This window comes from Oryctolagus cuniculus, chromosome 8 (assembly GCF_051225735.1).
Source record: "Oryctolagus cuniculus isolate XC-2025 breed Fujian yellow rabbit chromosome 8, ASM5122573v1, whole genome shotgun sequence".
In the NCBI taxonomy this organism is placed as follows: Eukaryota; Metazoa; Chordata; class Mammalia; order Lagomorpha; family Leporidae; genus Oryctolagus; species Oryctolagus cuniculus.
In genome coordinates this window covers 120,557,292-120,579,216 of record NC_142874.1, presented here as the reverse complement: position 1 = coordinate 120,579,216, position 21,925 = coordinate 120,557,292, and the positions used below count along the sequence as shown (strand labels likewise).

At 42.3% G+C, this 21,925-nt stretch overlaps 1 protein-coding gene across 1 annotated transcript in view; it reads right to left on the bottom strand.

Moving 5' to 3' along the window:
- BTC (betacellulin) overlaps positions 1–5,519 on the bottom strand; it is a 61,130-nt gene extending 55,611 nt beyond the window's left edge. Inside the window, exon 1 of the mRNA XM_008267743.5 lies at positions 5,108–5,519. Within this exon, the coding sequence (XP_008265965.1) occupies positions 5,108–5,171 (64 nt within the window). The 5' untranslated portion in view covers positions 5,172–5,519. The remainder of the gene's footprint in view (positions 1–5,107) is intronic.
- Positions 5,520–21,925: the final 16,406 nt, after the last annotated feature.

Sequence of the window (21,925 nt, the reverse complement as noted above, 5' to 3'; positions counted from 1 at the left end):
TTGGTCGGCCCCACCCTGGTCATTGCAGCCATTTCAGGAGTGAACCAGTAGGTTGAAGATCTCTCTTCCTCTCTCTCTGTAACTTCTGGCATTCAAATAAATAAATAAGTATTTTTGGAAAAAATAAACAAAATAAGACAAGATAGTGTTGAAAAGACAAAGGGTAAGTCCCAGAAATATGGAAAATTCAAGGAAGTTATATAATCTCTCAAAATATTAGTTTCCACCACTGTAAATTGAGTCATTAGTAAGACCATCTCTGTCCTGAAGATGCAGTGAAGGTTAAAGAACGTTCAATCATCCTCTACCCAGTTCCTTGAGAAGGAATGAATTCTTAACATCCTGAAGTATACATTGTGTCTAATTACTTAAATTCTTTCCTATGAGTCTGAAATAGCACTAGATATGTATTTTCCATGAGGAAATTGCAGAAAGACTCATTTAAAAATAGGTCTATATTTTAGAACTCCTCCAGAACAAGACTGAGAAAACTTGTGAGGATCAGCGCAGGGTACATGATCCACACTGGACAGTGATCTTTATTATTGTAATAGGATGAGTTCTGCTGTGAGAACAGCATAAGAGAACTAGGAAGTCAATTCATTGCATGATTAAATCACATTACCATAACTTGGTAATGCATTAAGTTCTCCATTTAAATAAGCAAAGTTGCTCATCTCAAAAGGATGCTGGGGGCCGGCGTTGTGGTGTAGTGGGTAAAGCCGCAGTGCCGGCATCTCATGTGGGCACCAGTTTGAGTCCCTGCTGCTCCACTTCCAATCCAACTCTCTGCTATGGCCTGGGAAAGCCCCTGCACCCATGAGGGAGACCCAGAGGAAGCTCATGGCTCCTGGATTCGGATCGCACAGCTCCAGCTGTTGCAGCCAATTGGGGAGTGAACCATCAGATAGAAGACCTCTCTCTTTCTCTGTCTCTCTTTCTCTCTCTGTGTAACTCTTTCAAATAAATAAATAAATCTTTTTTAAAAAGGTGCTGATGTCTACTTTATTTGAAGCAGTTCATACTTGTCACAGAGGAGGTGACTTAAAAATACTTTTAACTTGGATCTCAGATAAATGAATGATGGAATTACATATATGCTATATCAGACAGTATCTGATGTGCAAACCACCTAGGCATGAGTCAAAATCTTTGCAGCCCCATAAAGACCATTGCCTTTGGACCCCTATCTGAATAATAAACAGCCTGAGTTGAAAGATGTCTTCTAACATTCAAATATATTCAGGCATTGATCATCAATTACACAATGCCTTTGCTCATAAGAGATACTCAATATCAGTTGTTTGAACAAATGATGAGGGATGCACTGGAGACATTACCTCACTCCTACCTCCCAAAGTCCTTGCAGATGAAAGGAAATTCACTGCTATGAAGACATAATAATAGAACAAAACACATTTTCTGCTAAACTGATATTTGCTGAACAATCAATACAATTATTACTCTTAGTTCTATATTCTCAGTACCTTGTGAATTCAGAAGTCTTCATGAATTGACTTGAGAAGATAATTACCCATCACTGTTTAAATGGGATATTTTGTGGTGTGAGTTCAAATTATTCAACATAACACTAATGTCTGGAACACAAGCCACTGGGAAGTCAGAAACATCTCTCATTGGAATTTATAAGATGTCAGATATAAGCCCAGAACCAGTCTCTGGTTTTCCTGGCATGCCCTTCACAAAGGAGCAAATGCAAACGTGGCTTAGAATGAGCTCACTACAGGACTCTTTCTCCTTTTGGGCAGGAGATTGGCTTCTTTGTCATTTAAACATTTGTAACCAGATATAATGTAAGACCATGTCCTATCACCCACACCTCTCAGTGTTGGGAATAATTCTAATGGGATTATTTCTCATCCACAGTAGCAAAGCTAAAAATATCATATTCAAGTATCTCTCTAGAAGTTACCTCTCTGTCACCAGGACTATTTTCTGTTAATAACTACAGTTATTAACAAGAGAACAAAACTGAGAAATGTAAGCCCATTTTGAAAGATCCCATTTATGAAAAATGTGGTAGAACAGCTCAAGATTTCTCAAGATTCCATGAAAATTCTTCTAATTTTAGTAAAAATAAAGCCAAATCAATGTACAATATTAATAACATATATAATCTATATGCATTTTAATTTATTATGGGAATTTAATATCTTTATAGTAGGCATCATTTTTCCATCTCTGGCCCCACTTCTCCATAAAATTTCCTAAAGGGAATAGTACATTGTTTGCATATGTTATCATATAAATTGCCTTGTATAGATCTATCTACTAAATGCCAGATGTATTTAAGAAGCATCCACATTTTTGATACATATAAGCCATTCCTAATGTAAATCATATATTATTTTATTCAATTTTTGAAAAAAAGTGGTAGTAGGAAGTGTATCATCAACTAATAAAACCTCTTACAAATGACAAATACAAGAATGTTGTAACTTACAGCTATCTCAGTTAGAGACTGGAAGAACTGGAACCAGGTCCCCTGTGTCTGCTTAGTGCCAGCTCTTTTCACTGCCATGCACACACATATGTGCAAACACACATGCACACACAAACACACATCCCACAGAGCATCATGTCAGATTGCTCATATTCTTCTTAAAAAGTAAATAAAAAAACATGTGGCTTAAATTAGGACTGAGACTTAAATGTTAAGTGCCTGTGATAGAAACAGGATAATTTAATGGAAAGAATGATGCCATCAAATTATATCCTTTGGCATTTTGTAAGAAGTAGAGCTTTTAGGGGATCTAGAGACTGAATTCAGTTTCCTAAGCTAATCACTCAACAGCATGGTTATACATTAGGTTACTGAGTGTGTAATAGTACTGGATTGGAGTTTTGTGGGTTTTTAAAAACTTCTGCCTTTTGACAAGTTTTGAGAAAAAAAATAAAGCACCGTGTGATAGTCAAGGGAGAAGAATGGCCAATAACCTTGAGTAATCAGTCATTCCTACTCTGATATGTGTGCTGGCCCAGAGCCTGAATTAGGGGCTAATTAGCTGGTTCCTGGTTTACACGTATGAGACAACCAGGTCCTCTGTTCCACCATCCTCCCCACTTCCCACTCCACACTCCATTGCCAGATTTAGCTCCTTCAAACCATTGTTTGCATCATGTTCCCTTATTCAAGCCCTATGATGTTGTGTGCTTATTCGCTGATTTGAATCTGAATACTAATTCGCCTTTTTCGATTCTTCATCATTTGTCTGCTTCTTGTAAACCCTACTTTCCGGCAATCAGATCGCCTCTTTCCAGTAAAGCATTCTCATTACATCACCAACTCTTTACTAATTTTTTTTCCTCTTGTCAGTCTCCCCTCTTACTTCTCTGCTATCTCAAGTCCTATCCAAGCGTCAAGGCAGCCATCCTGACCTCCACACAGCCTCCCTGCTCTGCTCCATCCTTCATGGCTGAGCTCTCCCTGCTCTGGCTTTCTGGGTCTGTCTTTGACTGTTTGTCATTGTTCGTTGTACATTCCCAAGGTCAACATAAGTTCTTTCAGAGTGGGGATCTCTTGAGCCCTCTTCCCATCCCCATCCCTACGTGCTCCAGCCTCCTGCCAACTACAGCAGGTTCCTGGTGAGTTCTTTCCTTGATGAGCAGCCCAGAGAGGGTGGAGGGGAAAAAAAACACCTGCAAAAGCACCAGTGCTGTTTCTAGGCCTAAATCTCGAGCCATTGCCCTCCCTCATGCCCCACATCACTCAGCCACTAAATTGACAAGGACTTTGACCTCTGCACAGCTCACTAACTCAGTCCCTTCTAACTGTGGTCCTAAGTCTGACCCACCTCAGGCCACGCTCAAGCACCTCTTTAACCACCTCTCTCCCTCCAAGGACACAGTCAAGTGAAAACTTCTAGCTCCCACCTCTTTTTCCTCCATAAGAGAGAGTCCCATCCGTTATTAGATGCAGTCTCCCCTTCACAGGTTTGAAGACTTGAGTGACATCATGGTCACTTGTCTCGTGGGGAGACAACCTCCCACAATAAGAGCCAATCCCTAATGTCTCTACAACCAAGCTGGAAAATATCTCACAGATTTCCCTTCCCTCACCCAAACCACCATGCAGAGAGTAAGCCTTGAGGTGGTGGGGTTTTCCCACCCAAATGCCTTCTTGTCTCGCTTCCCACACGGGAGGCCGTGGGACCCTGGCTTCCAGCTGCATCTGAATTTCCAGCCAGCAAGCAGCCAGGAGAGCTCCTGGTGATGCCAGAGGTTCTAGGCTTTCAACTGCCCCCACAACAGCCACTCCCAGGAGTCCTTAAGCCCACAAGCCAGGCTTAACTTTCCAAGCACCAAAGATACTTCGCTCCCATAATCTCTCCTTAAAATAGGAAACGGATTCCCAGTGAGGTATCCGTGCACTTCACTGACAATTCCAATCGTAAAATATGGCATGTTCCTTTCCTTCGCTTTCCTGTCAGCAACGGGAGATTCCAGCCACTGAAGCAGAGTTTTTCTTCCCCAGCACCTCCCAGCTGCCCTGGCCAAAGCGAGGGGCGAACGTCATTCCCAGGCCACGGCCAGTCCCGCAGCGCGGCCCCCTCCCGCCGCTTGCACACCCCCAGGAACCTTGCTCGCGCCTCTCCACTCCGCTTCACAGTCGGGGCCAGCATCTCTTAAATCAAAGAGTTTCCTTTCCTCTGCCTCCCCCGGTATTCTTCTCGGCCCGGACTCCCACGTGCCTTCCGAATGGGGGAGTTTCCCTCCCACGGCTCCTAACCAGCGGGCAGGGCGCCCCCAAGGCCCCAGCGAACACCAGCCGGCGCAGCCGGGCCCTGTGCCCACGGAGACAGCCGGCGACCTGCGCGCAGCACCGGCTGCTGGGAGGCCGGCTTCCTTCCTCTCTCGGTCTTCCTCCACTTGCGCCCTGGGACAGCCTCCAACAGGTGCAGCTCCAGGTGCCCGATTGGATTGCCAGATCCGTCACCTTGCGCTGCTCCTGTCGTCCAAGTTCTCCGCCCGCGCCTGCAGCCCGAGAGCGCCCTCGTGTCCGCACGCCTTGCTGTTCAGGGTGCGCCCTGCCCGCCACTCCAGCCCCACTGTCCTCCAGCGTTCAGTGCCCAGCGCGGCCACTTACCCAGCGCAAGGGCCAGGAGCAGCGGCAAGGATCTGGCGCCGCTGCCCTGGGCGGCCGGGTCCATCAACCCCACTCTGCGGGGCCGGGAAGCCCCTAGACGGGTCTCCCTCGACCTTCTTCGCCCCGTTCCCGGGCCCCGGGCGCCCGAGAGGGTGCCTGGAAACTAATCCCGGAGCCAGGAAGAAACGAAACTACTCCCCGGCTGGCACCCTGGCTACGGGGCAGGGAAACACCCAGGGCGGGCGGGCAGCTCCGAGTGTCGTGGGGCGGAGGGAGCCTCCTATTTAACCCGCTCCTTCTGCACACACCCCACCAAAGAGGCACAGGGCTCGGTGGCGGTAGCCGACACGGCGCTCCCATCCAAACTGCCCCACGCCCATACCCACACCCGGGGACATACCCGATGGCCCTCGGGCTGGCTCACCCACTCCCCCTGCTGGGTCGCACCTGACTGTGTCCCTCCCCCTGGGGGAGTAAACAAGGTAGGGAGAAAAGAGGCGAGCGAGGGTGGCACAGCACCTAAAGCGCTGAGCTCTTGCAACCCACTGAGACCCAGCCTTGTTGTGGAGCAAACGTGTTCTAACTTCTCTGGTTTCCCTGGATTGCTGCTGTCATGGGGAGACCACAGTCAGCATTCCTTGCGGGTAACCGCAGGCATTTATTTGACCATTGACAAGGCTTTCTGTTACACATGCAGGCAACATGGAAAACTCTTTAGAAGTCCTCGAACTAGTCTGTGGTTTTCAGTGGGCATTGTCTTCTGGGATGTACTTCACGCAACCTCATTTATATTTTTATTCCTCTGCTGGCTCATGTCACAGTCGGTCCCCCTGACAGTCATTTGTCCCAGTAGCCTCCACGGACACCAGATCTGTGTGTGTTCACGTCCCTTTGTAAAATGGTGTAGTACCTGTAACCTACCCACGTCCTCCGGTGCGCTTTTATCTTCTCCAGCTGGGGTATGATACCCAATCCAACGTAAATACTGCGTAGTTGTCTTACTGTATTGTTTAGAGACTGATGATGAAGGGGGAAATATATATGTATTCAGTACAGATGCGATACTCCCTCCCCCAATATTTTCTATCTGCTCTTGGGTGAATCTACAGACACACTATTTGCATTTTCATTCATTTACTTATTTCATTCATTTGTTCCATTATTCTCTTAATTTTGGTTGTATCTATAAAAATAAGGAGAATGATTTTTGCTTGTGATTGCCAAGCCCCTTCCTTTGCCGGGTCTCCCCTCCTCTTTGTGGAAAGATGGACTTGTGGTTTTGCATCAGGCCATTTCTGGAAGACAAAGACATCTTTGCAGCTCTCAAAGACAGAGAGCAGCATCGAATTTTACTTATGTGGTTAGCATCCTTCCCTCCAAAATAACTAATGGGTGCAGCTGCTTTTGTGTTCAGGTCAGTTCCACCTGTGAGAGCAGGACATGTCATCATGTCCCCTCGGCACAGAGATTGTGCTTCCACAGGATCCAAAGATCCAGCAAACATTATTCTGTATATGAAATGCAGTTTTGATATTTGCCCTTTCCATTCCACCTCACTGTTTAAATTAAGTAAATTATTATGCACTTTTCTTCCACTAGTGACATTCATTTCAAAACCAATTAAGATTATTTCTGTGCCGCAGGCAACCAATACATCCAGAGAAATAAAAATCAGCCCTTAATTTTTCAAATTCCATTCTAGCCCCACATGATAGCTCAGAAAGCACTGGGAGAGAAGGCAGACATGGAGCTGGGAGAGTTCTGGGACAGAGGGTGACTGCACCCCACATAAAAAGCAGCAGAAGTGCAGGAAGCCGAGGGGTTCTGGCTTTCTCTCTCTCTTCCTGGCAATGCTTCCACCCCTCCATTTCCTCCCTGATGTTCTCTCTCTTCCTCTCTCTCCCTCTCTCTCTCACTCAGGGTCTTCTCTCACTTGGGATGAAACCCTCGCCAACAGCTATCTTGTCTTCCCCAGGAGAGCATTACAACTTTATTTTCATTTTCCAAAGACACTAATAAAAAATAAAGAACACCTAAATTAAAACTACTAAATACTTGTTGAGTATGATAAATCACCAGGACTTAATATAAGTATGCATCATCCATGCCATTCAAATAGCAAATTAACTTTTTCAGGCCACTAGAGTATGAAATAGTGTAATTTAATATACTAAATTGATAACCTTCCCTGAGGGCTTTATTTATGTGCCATAAATAAAACAGCTCCAGAGAATACGCGTTCCAAATCTCCTGGCACCAGAGATCCAGTCTCTTAAAGGTCAAGAGATTCCTTTTCCTTCCTTCCTTCCTTCCTTCCTTCCTTCCTTCCTTCCTTCCTTCCTTCCCCCTCCCTTCTCTCCCTCCTCCTCCTTCCTCTCCTCTCCTCTCCTGCCTCCTCTCCCCTCCCTTTCCCCCTCCCCTCCCCTCCTCTCATGTCCCTTTCTCCTCTCCTCTCCTCTCCTCTCCTCTCCTCTCCTCTCCTCTCCTCTCCTCTCTTCTCCTCTCCTCTCTTCTCCTTTCTCTCTCTCTCTCTCTCTGCTTATGGAGGAAGGGAAATCTGGAATACAATCATTAAGTTGGGATGAGTAGAAGGTAACATTGATCTTCCTGGGTCTTCGTGTTACTGAAGTGTGCCTCAATACTTTAGATTGTAAACTGGGCTGTTGCTAAAAGACAAATGGATCAAAATTACACCAGAGTCACAAGGTAGAGCTTGTATCCTCAGTAACCCCAAGTTGGTGATGTCTTTCCTATTCGGGTGTAGGCAGGTATAGCCAGCCCTCCCAAATCTGGAATGAGGTTAAATGGATGCCTTTGAAAGGCCTTTAAGCATCAGCCTTGTTCTCTTCCCACACAGAGCAGCCTCCAGCAGGAACATTCTTCCCCTTCCTCTGAACAAGACAAAATAAGCTTCTAGCTATTTGGGGGTCATAACACATAAACAGATGCATACATGTTAGGGAAAGGACAATTTCAGAATGCATTAGTTCTAGGTCAACATATACTCTCTAAATTATATCTTTAAACCATAACTTCAGTAGTGTAGGAAGATTCCCTAGTGGCCAACATTTAATTCAATAAGAATGAATCAATGCAAATGGTGAAAGACTTTAAAAATATAACATATTCATAGTATTGATAAACATGCATTATAGAATAAAAATCAAGTATAGGTCATATATAAAACTTTGAAATATTATGAATGAGACCATTGGATTAACCTCTAAGGACAGAGCAATGAAAAACACCACTCAAATCTGTGACTTTGTTTTATAATCTTATTTTCTTGGAAGAGAGAATCACTGTTTTTTTCTTTTTCTTAGCCACTTTATTACACCTTCCTCTTCAGTGTTTGGAGGGTTCATTTTTTTACATGTACACCTCAGCCTATTTGACTTGGCTGTCATTCTTAAAATGACAGCTTAATAGCAGTTTAATACATCTCAAGTATACTTGTCTCTGCAATTTAGTATGTGATAGTCTCAGTTCACATTATGATCTTTTTCTTTGAACATATTCTTATTCCAAAAAGAAACTTCTGATTGTAAAAAAAATCTAGGCTTTTGTGTGGGCACCAGTAGTAAGCTAATTAGGCAAACACCTAAGTGGCATAATTTTCATGCTGTAATATGGCAAGGCCATAAACATCCCTCCCTAACACACTTGCTACAGTGGCTTCAGCCCCTCCTATTTAGTCCCACATTCCCATCAGTGTAGACACTCTTTTGGGTGGGACACCAGAGGTGAACTATTGTGTACAGTTAGTTTGGAGTCTGTTTTGTCTGCTCAAATGCTGTGTCACCGAATGGGTAAAACACAAGTTACTTACTCCTTTGAGCTTCAGTTTCCTCATCTGTAAAATGTGATGGTAGTGGCACAGTCTTTCTGATCCACCATGATATACTTATATATTTCCAAAGTACTCACAAATTAGTCAATGAGTTAAAGTTGTCAGAATATTAAATTTTGGAATATATAGAGAAAACCAGCAGGAGAATTATTCACTGTCGCAGAAAGCAATCAATTGAGGCCAGCATTGCTGGTGGTGAAAGAAGTCACCAGAACTGTGAGGTCAAATGGGTGGAGTTAGATTTCTTGAACATGCTACAAGGGAGCAGCAGACAAGCAGGCCAACTAGAAGCTGACAATTGCTACAAAATGGACTATAATCTAAGTAACAATGGTCTCTTCTTAGTGTGAGTACTTCCCATGATTCAATAGGGTTCCCCAGATAGATAATTTTTATTTCTAGGTGGAGCTGGGGAGCCCTTCACACTCCAACTCTCTCTTAGGAATAGCCGAGTTGGAGGGAAGGAAGCAAACAGCAAAGCTTTGCCAGGAAATAATGCAGAGTTCAGGTCCCATGGAATTCAGCACATTGTGTGCCTTTTTGTACTACCTTAGATCCCTCTTCTCTCTGCCCTTTTCATTCCTCCTATCTCTTTCAGCTCTTTTTAGAAAACAAGATGATATACAACCCAGAACACAGTAGTTTATCAGGCATTGTCTTGGCCCATTTTCTGTTGCTGCAATTGAGTACCACAGAATAGAAAATATATGAAGAACAGAAGTTGACTTAGCTCATGATTCTAGAGGCTGGGAAATCTAAAGCACGATTCCAGGCAGCTTATGAGGAGGCCCTTCTTGTTGTGTCACAGCATGGCAGAGCACATCCCATGGTGAGATACAGCAAGCTTGTTAGCTCAGATCTCTCTTCTCATGAAGTCGCCAATGGCATCATGGAGCACCCTGATGACCTCATGTAACTCTAATTACCTCCCACAGGTTTCACCTTCAAATACCATTAACATATCAATTTGGGAGTTACATTTCCAATACATGAACTATTGGGCACATATTCAAACTATAATGTTCTGCCCATGGTCCTCCAAATTCATATCCTTATCACATGCAAAATGCATTCATTCTACTCCAGTGGTCCCAGAGTCTTAACTCTTGCCAGAACCAGCTCAAAAGTCTAAAGTAAGCCGGCGCCGTGGCTCAATAGGCTAATCCTCCACCTTGCGGCGCCGGCACACCTGGTTCTAGTCCCGGTTGGGGCGCCGGATTCTGTCCCGGTTGCCCCTCTTCCAGGCCAGCTCTCTGCTATGGCCAGGGAGTGCAGTGGAGGATGGCCCAGGTGCTTGGGCCCTGCACCCCATGGGAGACCAGGAAAAGCACCTGGATCCTGGCTCCTGCCTTCGGATCAGCGCGGTGCGCCGGCTGCAGCGGCGGCCATTGGAGGGTGAACCAACGGCAAAGGAAGACCTTTCTGTCTGTCTGTCTCTCTCTCACTGTCCACTCTGCCTGTCAAAAATATATATAAAAAAAAAAAAAGTCTAAAGTACAGAGTTGCATCTGAATCAGATATGGGTGAGATTCTGGTGCAAATGCGCTCCAAGGTGAACCTGTGAAATCAAAATAAATGATCTACTTCCAAAATACAATAGTGAGACAGGCACAGGGCAGACATTTCCATGCCAAAAGGAAGAAACAGAAACAGATAAGAGTGGCTTCAAGACACTGCAAGGACACAAAAGAGAGTGGCCTCAGGACACAAAACCAGCAAGGAAAACACATTCAAGTCTTAGAGCTGGAGCATCATCCCCTTTGAGTTTGTGTCCCACATCCTGGGTATTTTGGTGCAGGGTTTGGGCCATTGGGAAGCCCCACTACTATGGCTTTACTGGGCTCAGTCTGCACTTCAGATCTCCATATTTTCACTCAGGGCTGCCCTTGGCTCTCTCTGTGATGACTCTGTTGGTGACTCCATCTCTGGCAACAAACTGCCTGGATGCTGAGGCTACGTAGGGCATCTCCTGAAATCTAGGTAGAGGAAGCAATGCCCCCGCAGCTTTTCTTCCCTGGTCCTGCAGAATTAACTTTGTGTGGAAGTCACTGAGGTTTACAGTTTACGTCCTCCAGAACAGTGGCTGGAATGTCAATTAAGCCACAGCTGGAACAGCCAAGGAGCAGTGACTCTGATCAGAGCGTTCACAGAGGATGCTCCAGGCCCAAGCCATGCAACCACACTACCTCTCCCCGTGCTCTGGGGCAGCGACCACTATCTCAGAAACCTTTGGGGTCTCTCTCCTGTTACCCTGAAGATCCTTTCTCCCACGTTATTCTTAGCAATAAGTTGCTCAGCGAGATTCTTGGATTTCTCTTGTAAAAATGCTTTTTCATTCTCTACCACATAGCTAGACTGAGAATTTTCCAAATCTTTCCATTTTATTTCCCTTTTAATTATAAATACGTTCCTTAGACTAGGCATTCTCATAAAAAAAAAAAGCATTTATTTTATTTATTTGAAAGGCAGAGTTACAGAGAGAGCTCTTCCACCCACTGATTCACTCCCCAAATGCCCCCTTGCCCCAGGCTAGGTCAATCTGAAGCCAGGATCCTAGAATTCCATTTGGGTCTCCCACATGGATGGCAGAGACTCAAGTGCTTGAACCATCTTCTGTTTCGTTCCCAGTAGCATTATCAGGAAGCTGGATTGGAAGTGGAACAGTTGGTGCTCAAACTGGAGTTCATATAGCATGCTGGCATCAGAGTAACCTGCTGCCCAACAACCCTGGGACACTCTGCACTCTCAATTATACTGTAAATAGTTAAGAGGAGCCACACAGCAGCCTGAATACTTTGGTGCTTAAGATTTCTTCCATCATATATTCTAGTTTGTGACTCTTAAATTCTGCATTCCATAAAGTCCCAGGGAATGGGCACAATGCAACCAAGTTATCTGCAAAAATGTGACAAAAATATTTGTCATACCAGTTCCCTTGTTGCTCAGTTCCATTTGAGACCTGATCAGAATGGCCTTCACTTGTCCACATTTCTACAGCATTCTGGTCATGAGCACTTAAATTCTGAGAAGTTCTAGATGTTCTCTAGTCTTGACTTCTTTTGAACCTTTGCCAGAATCAGCTTTGTCAATAGAAATAAACAGGATCTATAAAAATGTTAATATAAGGTTATCCATGGGAAGAATATGAGTGATCTAGGCCTAGGAGATACTTTCTTTTTTTTTAAGATTTATTTAGTTATTTGAAAGGCAGAGTAACAGAGAGACAGGCACAGAGAGAGAGAGAGAGAGAGAGAGAGAAAACGAATCATCTATCTGCCAGTTCACTACCCAAATGGCTGCAACAGCCAGGATTGAGGCAGAATGAAGTCAGGATCCAGGAGCTTTTTCCAGGTTTCCCACATGGATACAGGGGCCCCAGTACTTGGGCCATCTTCTGCTGCCTTCCCAGATACAATAGCACAGAACTTGATTGGAAATGGAGCGGCTGGGACTCAAACGGCACTCATATGGGATATTGGCGTGGCAGGAGGCAGCTTCACTCGCTACGCCACAGCAACTGCACCCCCAATGACTTTCAATAAGTCTGGGAAGTGTTCCAAAGTGGCTAAATTCTAGCAGAATTTATGCGTTGTATAGTGAGCTTACATTGGCTTGGTCTGAAAATCCAGGCTTTAGGTATGAAGGGATGGATTTTTCACTGGTTGGAGGTTACTTCTTTAGGGTATGATTGGTTATAAGCACTGTCAGAAGCAGAGAAGGCATTACTTCTGAAGATGATACTGAAAAGAAGGCGACTAACTGATTAAGGAGGAGATTTCTGGAAATAGGTAGAGTATATAGATGATGGGAAAAAAATCGTTCAAGGCTGCTCCAGCTGGCTAAGATGAAATAGACCCTACGGACACATCAGCCAAGTCAAATTCACCTGGTGGATAAGATTAAGAATTCAATTTTCATGCTCCTCTGACAGGTACGTGGGTCCTGGGGCTTTCAGGTACAGCATATTTGCACCCTGTGCTCTGTTCATAACAATGCAGGGTTTTATTTTTCCCCTAGCATTCACTTAAAAATTATTTCAGTCTCTACATTACCCAATTCCAAAATTCCTTCCACACTTTCAGGTTTCTAAAGTCTAAAGATATAAATTTCTCTTGCAAGTCAAAGAAATTAATGGTCAATGAGCTTACAACAAACTAAGCAGACTATAAATCCCCAAGACTTTACAGGAATCTTCTCTATCTTCCTCACCAACTTCTTAGGAAAGAGAAATAGTGAGATGAGAGAACAAAAAGAAGGAAGCCACAGAGCAGTGAGGAGACGTGGCTTGAACTTGAAATTATTCTTTAAAAACATCTTTCATAGAAGTAGAATGGCAGTCTTAGGTATTAAAGGGGTCATCAGGAAGGTGATATCTACCTTGGAACCATTCTCATTTTCTTTCTCATTTTTCTCTTCTGTGATAGTTTTAGATGTCAACTTAGCTAGAGTAAGGAATAGCTACAACTGACCAACCAAGCAGGAAAAGCGTTACTTTGGGTGAGTCTGAGAGGGTGTTTCCTAGTCTGTGTGGACTAGGTGGGAAGACTCTGCCTCAGTTTGGCAGGTACCTCATATGGCAGGGCTGGAGATATGCAGAGAATGAATATAGAAAAAAGTTGGCACTGGCTTTCAGAGCTGGGACATATTCAACCCCTACCTTTACTGTCACTTGTTGATCATTGTATTCCAGAACTTAAAACAATGGCCTTCTTTCTGGTACTCAGCCGTGAGTAGAGAGGTATACCTTGGCTTCCACCATTCTGAGGTCTTTGGACTTAGATTCTGCATCACACTACAGATATTCCAAGGTTTCCAATCTGCATTTTGAGTTGTTGTGACATAATCACATGTGCCAAATACTCTTTTAAATTCCCATTAATGTCTCTCTATTTGTCTCTATAGAGAATCTTGGCTTATAGACCTTGTTTTAAGGTAAAAGCATCAATATACTTGTAATTAACATCAACATAATTTGGTGACATTCAGGATTTTTCCAACAATTCAGTTATGACAATCTTTGGAATTTAAGCTTTTGCTTAATGATACATTTAAATTGCTTTCAGATTTCTCAGTGTTATCTTTTCTAAGCTGTTTCTAGCCCTGTAATATGTATCTACCATCTGTCTGTAAATAGAGTATTTTTAAAATGCTAAAACAGTTGTAAAATGTTTAGAAATGACTTAGCAAATGATATGATATCATGCCTGCCCAATATTCTGATATTATTTTCTCTATCATCCATGTATATTAAAAGTTTTTACTGTTGTCTCCACTAATGAATAAGAGAGGTTTCTAATAATTTTGCCTCCAGTATTACTACATAATGATGACCCACATAAACAGTTATTTTTGAGTTTCAAATAAGTATTAGCTACAAAAGCAAAAATTTCCAGACCATAGAAAATGAAACCAGGATAACTCTTTAAATTTTCTATGTTTATTTTGGGGGCAATTAGAAATAGTTTAATAATAATTAATTTCTAGTTAGTTTAATAATAATTAATGAACTACATTTGTACAGCACTTTTCCATGTATTAACTATTTGATCCTAAAATAGCTTCAGAAATAGGCAGTTTAAAATAAATAAATCACCTTCCACCCAGCCATATCCCTGAGAGGGAGGGGGAAGGAGAAATGGAGGGCCAATTCCAAATCTATAAAAATTTACTGACATGCCTTCTTGTTCTGTCAGGCGTACTCTCTTCATTAAACTTGCTTACTGCTTAAAGAATGGATACATCACTTTACGAAAGGCCAAGACATGTTCAAATGTTGAAGAAGAAGCCCACAAAGGCAGACCATCCACATCAACTTGTAAGAGGAAATTCAATCTTGTACATGCCCTAATTGGAAAAGACTATGATATGGCAGAAACAATAGCCAGCACCATAGACATCTCAACAGGCTCAGCTTACACAATTCTAACTGAAAAATTTAAGTGGAGCAAACTGTCTGATGAAGACCAAAACTGTTGTACCCTGATCAGCCACAGACAAGAGCAGAGCTTTTATGCAAATTTTAAATAAGTAGGATCAAGATAATATAGCATTTCTTTGACAAACTGTAACAAGAGATGAAACACAGCTTTACTAGTGAAACCCTGAAGGCAAAGCACAGCCAAAACAATGGCTACCAAGAGGTCAAATGCTTATGTGGCAGAACTATGCTGTATATGATCAAGCTCTGAACACTGGGAATATGCAGCCAATCCAATGACCCAGAAATAAGTAATTTTTTTAAAAGATTTTTAAATTAAATTAAATTTAATCTTTAAAAAGATTTATTTACTTATAAAGGGAACAAATTTCATGTATTTCATATAACACTTTTAAGAGCATAATGATACTTCCCACCATACCCTTCTTCCCTCATTCACTCCAACCATGCCTTCTCCTTCTTTTCTTATTTTTCTTTTTAATTTTTACAATAACATGCCTTCCATTTTCTTTATAATTACAGGCTTAACCCTCCATTAAATAAATAATTCAACAAGTAGTAAGTTATTTGAGAGACAGAGAGAGAGGAAGGTCTTTCATCAATTGGTTCACTCCCAAAATGGCTGCAATGGTCAGAGCTGGCCCAAAATCAGGAACCTGGAACTCCATCTGCATCTCCATATGGGTACTGGGATTCAAGAACTTGGGTCATCCTCTGCTGTCTTCCTAAGGACATTAGCAGGGAGCTGGACCAAGAATAGAGCAACCAGGGCTCAAATTGGTGCTCCTGTATGGGATACTGGTATTAGGAACAGCAGCTTAGCCAACTAGAGCCAGCACCTGAAAGAAGGCCAACTTTGAAAAGCCTGTGAAAGACATGTGTGTTATCAAAAGAGCTAAGAGGGTGAATGTTTCAAAAGAATTAAAAGCATTCAAAATGAGATTCCAACTATGTAATAATTAACTATTTCAGTTAAGAGTTATGTAAAAGCTGGAGAGTAAGTCACACATTCAAATGTCAACAAGGGTGATTCTCATAGACCTGTAAAAACAGCATCTGAAAGGACTAAGTTGTGTGGAAGTGGCTTGGGACCACAGAAAGGATGAACTAATTATTATGTTCATAAAGGGACTATCAGAAAGGGATTTGGTCCATTGCTCTATGTCAATGTTTTACTGTACAAGGGGTCATCCAAAACTTCATAAGAAATGCATATTATGAAAAAGCTATGCATGACTTTCTAAAATTTTTATCATAAGAGGAACTTAATTTCCATTCAATTTTACACAGATATTTTGACGTACCTTGGTACATGAATGAATTACACATACACACACACATTTTATAAAATTTTTAGTGTATTGTGATTTCATTTTTTCTTCCAAGGATAACAAGAGCAGCAGAAAAAAAACTAGATGAAAGTTATGAAAACTCAAGATGGGTGCAGAGATTTTAAAGAGAGTTCCAAACTCCTTGGATGAATTCAAGTGTTTTGATTCTATTCCAATTATACTCCAATAAACTAGAGTGAGGGAGAGGTAGAGTAAAGTTCTTAGTAATCTATGTGAAATCAGTTCCAAAAGACTGAAATAAGGAAAAATATTTTAGTGATCCAAAAATGGAGCACATTTCTATCATAAATGATAGATTGTTCAGTGTCACAGCTTTTTCCAGGTGGTTATCCTTAAACAGAGGGAGCAAGGGCAAGGAGAAGGGGAGGGAGGGACAGAGGGAGGAAAGAAGCATTCAAGATAGACATCTTCAAATATTTAAAGAATTGTCACACAGACTATAAGTTGTATCCATACTGATTGGTCCTGGTGGTTCCAACAAGAACCTAAGGGTTTGGGCAGATGAATTTGGATTCAATATTTTTAAAAAGATGTATCTAAAATTATAATGAAGGGATAATGGGAAATAATGAGTTCCTCAGAGCTGGAAATGTCTGTGCAGTGTATTGTAAAGGAAATTCAAATAGTTTCATCTCCCTCCTAACCTGGACATTTGGGGTCCCAAGACTAGAAAACCTCAAACGACTTTTTCTAATTAAGAAATGCCAACAAGACATGTGGAGATTTCTTCATTTGATGTAGCTTTACAGTGACCAGGTGATCACTAAAATCATTGTCTATACTCTTGAGGGCCAATGGTTTTTCTACTTACTACTTGTTTAATTCTTTATTTAATGGAAGGTTAAGCTTGCAAGTTTAAGATAAGCTGAAAGTATGTCATTGTGAAAGTTAAAAGAAAAAACAAGAAAAAAAGGAGGAAGGAGGGTGGGGCCTAGGGTAGGAGAGAGGGTAGGGTGAGAAGTATCACTATGCTTTTAAATCTGAATATATGAAATACATGAAATTTGTTCACCTTATATAAATTTTAAAAATTTTAAAAATAAGCCATTTCTGCTGAAATATATCATGAACCTAGACATTTAACATGTGATCTTTTAAAAAATAATTAACATGAAAATGGCTGAAAAGTCCATATATTCTAGCTCATCCTTAAGTTGCAACTTAATTTAAAACTGATCATTTTGGTTTATGGTCCACAATATTCACATACTCACCTGTTCCCATAAAAATGAAAAAGAAATGCTGAAGTGTTTTACTCCAAATCATGGTCTATTGATCTCATAACACAATTTAATAATTTCTGCATTCTGTAGTCTATCAATAAAAGTACAAGCTGATATCAATTATCAAATCATTTAAATGTGAGTTACATAAATTAAGTTTTGACACAGTCCAAAGCAACAACTTGAAGCTATCTAGAATAAATTTTTAAATGTATGCCTGAGAACACAGAATGGAGATTTGACACAATGGTATGAACATAAGATGGCATTTAAATGAAATAAATATTCCCATGAACAAAGAAATAAAAATGAAAAAAAAAATTTCTTCTTTTTTATTTCATTTTGTTTATTTGAAAGACAGAGTTACACAGAGAAAGAGTCAGAGAGAGAGAGAGAGGTCTTCCATCTGCTGGTTCACTCCCCAAATGGCTGCAACGGCCAGAGCTGAGCCGATCTGAAGCCAGGATCCAGGAGCTTCTTCTGGGTATCTCATGTAGGTTCAGGGGCCCAAGGACTTGGGCCATCCCCTGCTGCTTTCTCAGGCACATTAGCAAGCAGCTGGATTGGAAGTGGAGCAGCCAGAACTTGAACTGGTACCCATATCGGATGCCTGTACTGCAGGCCAGGGCTTTAACCAGCTACTCCACAGTGCTGGCCCCAGAAAAAAACATTTCTAACTATAGTCAATGCCCTAAGATGAAGGGTAAGATTCGAAAGATTGTCTATGATGAAGAGCTATCATTGAGAGAGACTTCAAGCTGTGACAACAAATGACATTTGTAAATCATAATAACTTCTAACTGTTGTATCCCTTTCTTTGGACAAACTGTCAAAATGGTAAAATCAATAGAAAATCTCCTACAGTGAGTAAAGTACTTTCAAATATTCATAATTGGAGATTTTGGCTTTTCATTATGCACTTTTTATTCATTTTGTATATTTTCATCCTTAAAACGTCTTGGAGGCATCCATTCTTCTTGGTGTCTCTTGTCTTTGTTTTATGAATAATGCACAAATGAGTTTTATAACCTGAGTCTCAGTATTAGAAATAGAATCAAGGCCTGTTGGGACCATATCCAGTACACAATCCAGCACACTGAATTCCTCTGTCGCCTCAGTACTGACACCTTCATTAATAAAACCACTCGGGACTTGCAAATTGTCATGCCTATCAGGTCAAAGATCAGAAAAATTATGTTCTCATTCAGAAATTACTTTGAAGAGACTATGGTAAAAAAAAAATAGAATATTTATTATAAAAACTTCCCCTCAACCCTCTCAATTTTTATACTACCAGCATTTCTCTCATTTTAAGGGTATATTTGCAAGGCAGTCATTCTCAATTATCTCCTTTATTAACATCTAAAATACTTCTCCCTATGAATAAAAGTAATCACTCTGCCAATTAATGTTTCTCACGATCTTACAGAGAAAATGTTCCCAAAAGCACTGCTGACCATTCACGCTGTCTGAACCATCTTCATAGGCACTTATGAAATGCCCTGCTCAGAAAGAAGGAAATTAAATAACTAAAGGCAGAAAGTACATTGTCCCCTCCCCCATCCCCTCACAGCCTGACTCCCAGCTCCATTTCCAGTGCTATTGCTTTGTCCCTCTCAGGTCTGGAAGAATCTTCTAACTGATTCTCCTAACTCCCATATTATATCTCTGCTTCAGTTTCCTCATGTGTAATGTGGAAAATAATCACGGCCCCTCCCTTGCTGGGCTGTGTGGAGACACCAGTGAGTGAATACAAGCAGAGTGCAAGTTTACATTAGTGTCTGGCACAGTAAGCATTCCATAAATCTCAGCCTCATAGAAAACATTATCCTCTCTACTGCTCCAAGGTTGACTGTTCTACAGGGAAAATCTAAATGCACCCAGAATCCACCCTTTCCCATCTTTTCTGCTGTGCCATGTTGGTCCAAGCCACCATCATCTACTGACTGGGTCAATGCAGCAGGATCCTCATCCGTGCTGGTCTCCCACTTCTCTTCTTGCCCTACAGACTGACCTTACCTCAGTGGCCAAGGGATGCTTTGGAGTTTCAAGTTGAATCATGTCGCTTCTCTGTTTGCATGTTCCCTCCACTGCCTCCTGGTCATTTGCCTAGTGCACACCAAAGTCCTCACAGTGAACTACAAGGCCCTGCGCGGGCCCTGACTCCCCTTCCCTTACTGACTTCTGTGACGCAGCCTTGCCCTCTCTTCCCCCAGTTTACTGAAATCCAGCCTCTGCAGTGGTCTCTGCAGGAGCCCTCACATTGCTGGGCCTGCTCCTACCTTAGGGCCTTCAGACAAGCAGTTCCTTCCTCCTGTGCCGTCCTCTCCCTTCTGCCCCACAATCCGCAACATTTACTGCTGATTTCTGTCACATCTTTGGCTACCCTATTTGTAACCACAACCCTTCCTCCCCACAGCACTGCTGATTTCCCTTAACTTGCTCCACACTTTCCATTGCACACTTTCACACACTGAGTGTCTTACTTATTGATAACATATATAGTCTGTAGAAAGCATACTCCACCGGGGCAGGCATTTTTGTCTGGTTATTGTATGTTCCCAGTGCCTAGAAGGATGCCTGGCATGCAGCATAACCATACATAAACATCCTATACAATAACAAATGAATCAGCTAATAAACTGATTGCCAGCCTACTGAACACCATTCATTATCTTCCTCTTGTCAGAGGTGAGTCTGCACCCATTAACCATCATAAAAAAAACAGCTCTAGCAATCCACCCCTTCAGCCCTGATCTCTGAGAGTTGCCCCTCATGCATCCCACCCTCTGGTATACTAACTATGTGAATGGTTTGCAGCTCCCTAACCATGTGGCTAAACATCGTATGCTGATCCCAGCACCTGTGTGTGGTAAATACCTCCTATCTTCCAGAATGTGAACTCTCTCAACTGTGAGGCTTTTCTTGACTTTACAATTCCTAGTAAAATATATTTCTCTCTCCTCTATGCCCCTGGAAAATCCTGAAGAGAGTTTTGTAGCTCAGCAATGTGCATTGTATTGATTTCAGGTGTTTCCAGACCTCTCTCTCTTGACCACCTTGTGGGCAACATGAGGGCAGAGAACCCATTTATATACCCAAGATTGTGAACAGTGCAAAATGGGTCACAAGAATCAGTAAAACTTTATGTTGTGGAATAGTCATAAGAATGTATGAAAGATGTCCATTGGATTCTGTTAGCTCCAATATTGCCTAAGAACAGTGGGTGGGTTAGAAAGTTAAAGCTCCTCCAACTCCACGATTATACCTATGTGGCTCAAACAAATTCAAGGCCAGTGTTTGAGAGTGGATGTTTATTCTAGCCTTCCACATTTGACTGACTATTTGGCTCAACCTCCTGACTCCAGTGCAGACCTTCCTGCCAATGCAGACCCTGGAAAGCAACACAGATGGCTCAAATAACTGGGCTCCTGCCACCCACGTGGAAGACCTGGATTTAGTTCCTAACTCCTGCCTTTGGCCCAGCCCCACTCCAACCATTTCAAGTGTTTGGGGAGTGAATCAACTGGTAAATCTCTCTCTCTCTCTCTCTCTCTCTCTCTCTCTCTCTCTCTCTCTCTTTCTCCTTCCCTCAAATATAGGTAAGTAAAATAAATAAATAAATACATAAATAGTGCTGGTCCTCCACAAGGAACATAACTCAAGGGATGTAGAAAGTGTTAAATGTGGAGAAAGGTCAGGGTTCTGGCCAGAAGCTGACAGAAGCATGGGGCAGCCCTTCATACCTGCTGATAGGCACATGGAAGTCAGGGTAGGGTCCTATCTGGACCATCTGGATCTCTCTCCTGAGACTCCACTTAGCCTCAGGAACTCTCCCGTGACACCTTCCAACAGAGGTGTAGGGGCAGGAGAGGGATGTTCACATGGGAGAGGATGACACCAACGAACTTCCTGAGTGGGTGCTAAATAAAATGCTGAAACTGGTGCAGGTCGAGAAGCCAGGAAGAGAAATGCAATGAAAAAGGAAAAAAAGAACTTTTACCCTGTGTTTCCTCCACCAGAACTGCCCTCATGAAGCCCTGGTTGCCATTAGCCCAAATTTCAACCCACTTCCTTCCCTGAGGCAGAGTGTCTGGTTGCCTGTCCACTAAGCCTTTGGTCTTTATTGCTGTCCCTAGCAGCCTCCCCTCTCCCCCCGATCATAAACCCTCTTCTTGATTCAGGCATTTTCTTTGTTTTTTAATCTGTTCCTCAGGCCAGGGTCACATAACATGCTGACTAAGGTTAATTACTTCATTAAGTCGCCTCCTTTCCTGATGCACAGTATTACTTTTATCACCTTCTGTTCAAAGATGAGCTGAATTCATTACCAGGATTTTGCGCGTGAAGGACAGTTAAACTTCAAGAGACAGGGATAAGGAAAACCCACAGTGCTACTGTTGAGTGATTTTCCCCAAATTTGATTCAGTTCTACCCTCAGTTTATCCCAGTGTC